The sequence below is a fragment of the Rhea pennata genome, chromosome 5 (assembly GCF_028389875.1).
Source record: "Rhea pennata isolate bPtePen1 chromosome 5, bPtePen1.pri, whole genome shotgun sequence".
NCBI lineage: Eukaryota > Metazoa > Chordata > Aves > Rheiformes > Rheidae > Rhea > Rhea pennata.
Window position 1 is genome coordinate 6,637,084 of NC_084667.1, and position 5,953 is coordinate 6,643,036.

The window sequence follows — 5,953 nt, forward strand, 5'->3', positions numbered from 1 at the left end:
AGGATTTTGCTTGGGGATATCGATATAAAAACGTATAATAGATAAATAGACCTGGGTTCTATTCCAGACTGTGACTGAGAGTCTCCCTGTGATATGGAGAGAGTAAATCATGTGGCCTCCCTTAACAACTGTATTTCACCACATTTTTCTCAGACATTTTCAGCAGTAACAGTTATAGGATATATTCGGGGAGGGGGGGGAGAGAGAAAAGAAAAAGGTTACAAGGATACCTAGACCGCTGCTGACTTAAATAGAGAAGAATTTGGCTCTGTGAAAGAAAGTGCTAGGCTGTTAAAAGAACTTTGTCCAACTCCTAAAAGTCTTTGAAGAGTGATGGTAAAAAAGAACAAAGTGGAACAAGTGCAGTGAGAGTGAAGGTTTTTTTTATCTATATAAAAAAAACACATTGAGAGAGAGAGAGAGAGAGAGAGAGAAAGAGAATCAGCAGCCTCGTAGGGAATGAAGAAGAGAGAAAAAACCTGCTAAAAAGAAGAGTTTGTCCATATAATTACAAATAGCATGCAGTTATTTTCAAAGGAAGCCACTCTGCATATAAAACTCTAATTGAAAACTAAGCTGAAGTTTCTAAACATTGCCCTCATTTCTGCTTCGAAAACTGCTAGTTTTCAGGCTAAGGCTCTGCGAATTTACTTAGCATGACGAGAACTTCCCCGATGCCGTTCTGTCGGCTCTGAATGTTATCCGCCAGCCGAGAGGCAGTTCAGCCGCGCGCCCGCGGCGGCTGCTGTGCGGGGTGCGGGGTGCACGGTGCGGGGTGCGCGGTGCGGGGTGTGCAGTGCGGGGTGCGGGGTGCACGGTACACAGTGCACGGTGCGGGGTGCGCGGTGCGGGGTGCGGGGTGCATGGTGCGGGGTGCGTGGTGTGGCGTGTGCGGTGCGGGGTGCGGGGTGCGCGGTACACAGTGCACGGTGCGGGGTGCCCAGTGCGGGGTGCACGGTACACAGTGCACGGTGCGGGGTGCGCGGTGCGGGGTGCGGGGTGTGCAGTGCGGGGTGCGGGGTGCGCGGTGCGCGGTGTGGGGTGCGGGGTGTGCAGTGCGGGGTGCGGGGTGCATGGTGCGGGGTACGGGGTACGCGGTGCGCGGTGCACGGTGCGGGGTGCGCAGTGCGGGGTGCACGGTGCGGGGTGTGCGGTGTGCGGTGCGGGGTGCGGGGTGCGCAGTGTGGGGTGCGGGGTGCACGGTGCGAGGTGCGGGGTGCACGGTGCGGGGTGCGCGGTGTGGGGTGCGGGGTGTGCAGTGTGGGGTGCACGGTGCGGGGTGCGCGGTGCGGGGTGCACGGTGCGGGGTGCGGGGTGTGCGGTGTGGGGTGTGGGGTACACGGTGCGGGGTGCGCAGTGCGGGGTGCGCGGTGCGCAGTGTGCGGTGCGCGGTGCGGGGTGCACGGTGCGAGGTGCGGGGTGCACGGTGCGGGGTGCGCGGTGTGGGGTGCGGGGTGCGCAGTGTGGGGTGCGCGGTGCAGGGTGTGTGGTGCACAGTGTGGGGTGCACGGTGCGGGGTGCGCGGTGCGGGGTGCGGGCCGACCCCTTGCCGCGGCACTGCTCTGCGCTGCATCCCGCTACGGAGCCCTACAAGAACGGGCCGCTCGGTAAAACCCTTCTCGGAGGGAAGAAATAAAGACTTTACAACCCAAAATCTCTTCCCATTTTGATTTGGATTTTCCTAAACACCAAGAAAATGAAGGGGAAAGTTGCTCCATCACGGGGACAGTGAAGTACTAAAGTTTTCCTCTGTAAGCTCGGGATGACAATATGCTTTCCGACACGATGCCTGTGCCGAAAGGAATCATTAAACATCACTGTCCCTTACTGGAGGGGCGGCGGCAGGAAATGTCGTTCCGGCTAAAGGGGAGAACAGAGCTCGGCTGTAGCTTCGTTTAGCTGCTCTTAAAACAATGTGCTGACTCAGCTACCTTGGAGTATGGGTATAGGCTACAAAGGGCCAGTTCCATAAATGTGATGGGATCCTAGTTCCCACAGAATAAGAAACTAAATGCTATAGAAATCCGTACTGGGAGTGTTAAAGTATTTTCTTAAAAGGTTAAGATATTTGACAATTTCTGCACAATTCGTGAATCTTTTACTAGGTCACTGCAATAGTACCCTGCAAAATCAACTTCACCTCCCAGTTATTATCACCTCAAAGTTGTTTTGCTGCTGTGATGTCTTGTTTTGACCCAGAGCTAGTCGTGAACAACATTCGTTATTTTAATTTGCTCCTGTAGGGTACTGTTATTATTGAATATGTTTATAAAAATATATGTTTCAGGATATGAAGAAATCAAGCAGGGAAGGATGAAACTTGTCCCTTTTCCTCATTTCTAGTTAACTATTTGTTCATAGGTAAGTACTGGAGCAATGCTTAGCACATTTTTTTACAGCCCAGGCTCAAGGTAGCTCTGCAATACCAAAAAGATGGCAATATTTAAGTCAGGTGTTTTATATTTCTGTAAAAAGTAAGATTAAAGGTTACCTTCTGATTAAGACATCCTTGTTATGGATAGATTTAAGTCTGAAAAGACTCCCAGGTGAGCTCTGGTTTAACAAAGCTGCGTGTATCCGCAGAAAGGGATACACTCCCTCGTTTTGGAGAGCGGTGCTCCGAAGGAGGGCTGTGCCTTCATGAGCTTCTGCGCTATCCTACTGCTTTGATTGAACTTTGAGAGTTCACGGAAGTTTGTAACATCCTCCATCAGCTTGCTGCCAGTTTAAAATACATTATATTCTTCAGGATCTTCGAGGAAAGGGGAATTACTTGAGACATTGTCTTGAATGTGATTTTGATATGGTGATAGGATAAACGTTTTCGAAATATGCTTTTTATTTTCTATGCAACGGGCTGATAGAGATTTTTTGTTTGATATATCATGCGCAACTTGCTTAGCAATGTCAAGGATAAGGCAGCAGGGACACCTTCTCTCAATCTGCAGCAGTACAGCATTGATTTAATGGAAATATATAGGCAACAAGCAGTTATGTCAATCATTAGATGATGACCTATGTCCGTAAGCCTTTTTCCCTTCATTTGCCTCGGCACTGAATACTTCAACAACTTAAAAAGAAAAGAGGAAACCTGCAGGAGGAGAAATAGCAGAGGTGATTTATGCTGCTGCTGTTGCTGCAAAGAGCTGTAGATATCAAGAAGTAGCTTGATGACACTAGGACAGGTAGGAAAAATATCTATTTCCATGTTAGATTTTTTTCCTATTAAGATAAATGGAATAAAGTAGGATATTCTGTGGAATTTCTTCCCCTTCTGCTGCTTTCATAGCAATATGACATATTTTGGCACATGGTAGAGATAAAATACAAAACGTTAATTCTTGCCTAGCTGCAACTGGAGAAAATGATTATTTTAATTTAACTTTACCCTTTTCTTGATGGAAGGGTGAATGCAACTTGATGAAGCCAATGGGCTTTTCTTTAGCTACATAATTAGCAACATTCAGATAAGAGAGAAATAGTAAAAAATAAGAGATTAAAACCTGTATACAAAAGCTGATGAAGAAGTGTTAGCTAGCATTACTGAGTGACAACAGTGGATATTGAGCTGCGCATTTTTTCTTCTTGGAAGCAAAATTCAATGGCATTTTTTTTCCTCCTAACTGAAAATCAAGAGACCATAATTTGTGAAGTCAAGATAGCTTTGGAGACCTGACAGTATTAAAAACAACATTGAAGCCAACAAGCTTTTAAACTGTAATATTATATCAATAAAGCCATAACTCACACATTTGGATTTTCCTTTGTTGTTGATTTTTGTGGCTCTTTTCCCTCCCATCGTTGTGTAGTATGGAAAAATACAGCTACAAGCAGGGGAAAATCTAAATTTCTAATCACCCTCTGAATTTAATCCAGTCAGGATCTTTGCAGAATCCTCCTAGATTCCACCTCACCGTTAACATGTGCCTATATAAAAGTTGATGTATAATTTTTCCTCTCATGCAAAGAATAAATAGCAAATATTGGGGAAAAGTTCTGCAATTGCTGTCACCCTTCCCACAGTTTTCTAGGGTTCTTATGATAAATAAGCGGAACCTGGAATCCGTTGATATATCTCAGATCTGGACATGTTGACATATCTGTGCCATCTGTGAACATACTTTAAGAGATACCCTAATTATTCCTCAAGTTTGTAAAAGATATTCCTAGACATTTTTCCAGTCATGATGATCCTTGTTTGCAAAGTATTTTAAGATTTTCCAAAGGTTAAAGCAGACTATGGCCCATCTGTGGGCATATTGGCCACATTTCACGGTTCCAATCTCATGATAGCTAAACTGAGGATTTGCTGGAGAACACTGTGCTTCCCTTCTGGTCAGCATATCCTCTTTTCACAGAAACCAAGATGTGTCCAGGAACTGAGTGTCTCATCTTGTTGTGAAGACACCTGAGTTTGGAGACACCTAGGTCCTACCACATTGTGAAGTTATGTCTTTTATAGCATATGTTCTAGTTAAGAAGCTGGAAAATATTCTCCAGTCCTTTAGAAAAGAAACACCAGATATTACTGGGTACATATATTCCTCCAGAGGAAGGAGAAGGAGAAAGAAAAAAAAAAAATCCAACAACTCAATAATAAAAAGCCTACTAGATATTTTTGGTTTTGGAAATTAGGTATAATATCCATGGTCTTTCAGAACCTGCAGATATCACCTGCAAATAGAACTTGCATTGTTTTAGTGAGATGTTCCTTTTATCCAAATTAGATAGCAATTTTACATTAAACTACGTCCAGTTTTGAAAATTCTGCTGAAAGTCTTTTCCTTTATATTTCTGTCAGCATGAAAGGTCAAGTCATCTAGATACTGAGTCAGAAACTAGATGCTCAGGTCTCTTGAAAACGACACCTCCAATGATACTCATCTATTTTGGATGGTTGCCCTGAAGAGGACTCTACCTAGAAGAGCATTAAAAAGAGAAACCACTAAAATGAACAGACAATAAACATTCCAAATCTGATTCAGAAAGAAAGGGCACTTCACTCCCAATGCTTGACCCAGCAATCAGCTCAGCTAAAAATGTCACCGGGAGGCACTAACTGGCAGGGGCATACTTTCTTTACGTTTACACAATCATTAATTGCTATTATATGTAAAAATAGATTGGTTCTCTTTAGTAGAACTTTGTAAACTCCTAGCAAATGGTGTATAAATAGCAGTGGCCACCTGATCTTCAGAGTTAACTGAAGTGACTACTCACGTATCTCCTGCTAGCCAGAAGTCAGGCATTTCATTACTATTTCATGTTTAGTTTCAAGCTATTTTTAAATCTTAATGCTAGAAAACATAAATATCTCTGCAGACATGAGACGCATAGGACTTTTATTATTATTATTATTATTTGGTACATTTTCATGTGTGTCATGGTATATTCAGTTATATATTACCTAAGTCTGAATGCAAACTGCTTTATATGCAGATTTAAGGTAATGAGCATTCAACTTTAAAAAATGGTTCTGGTATCCTGTAGCTTCTCAATAATAATATACTGTTACATACCAACAGAGAAGGATGGATTATGGGTTTTTCAATTTGCATCAGGCATATTAATTGCAGAGTAGGATTTCCACATAAAATATCAATGTACTGGAACAAACTGTTAATGCACCAGAATATGAACACTTACATTCATTTCTTGAGATTTAAAAGCAATCTTCTTTTTCTTTTCATACATCTGAATAGCATGGTTTGTTTTTTCTAAGCCTGTTAATGAGAATAACGTAACCAATGTTTTCTGAAAACCTTAATTAGCTTAAGTGTTAATAGTGCTTTCCTAGTCATTGTACTGGCAAACAATACAACAAACCATTAGGGAAAGAAAATAATTTACAGGGTATGGAAAACCTTTTTAGAGCGCCTTTTAAGAAACATGCCATGGAAGATCAACTTTATGTTGTAGGAGCAAGCAAAGAAACATTGAATTCAAGTTTTAC

At 43.1% G+C, this 5,953-nt stretch overlaps 1 protein-coding gene across 1 annotated transcript; it reads right to left on the reverse strand.

The window, feature by feature from the left end:
- Positions 1-721: 721 nt before the first annotated feature.
- Positions 722-1,573, reverse strand: LOC134140679 (uncharacterized). The gene has a single exon (XM_062576210.1). It carries the CDS (start codon positions 1,571-1,573, stop codon positions 722-724), a length of 852 nt encoding a protein of 283 aa, XP_062432194.1.
- Positions 1,574-5,953: the final 4,380 nt, after the last annotated feature.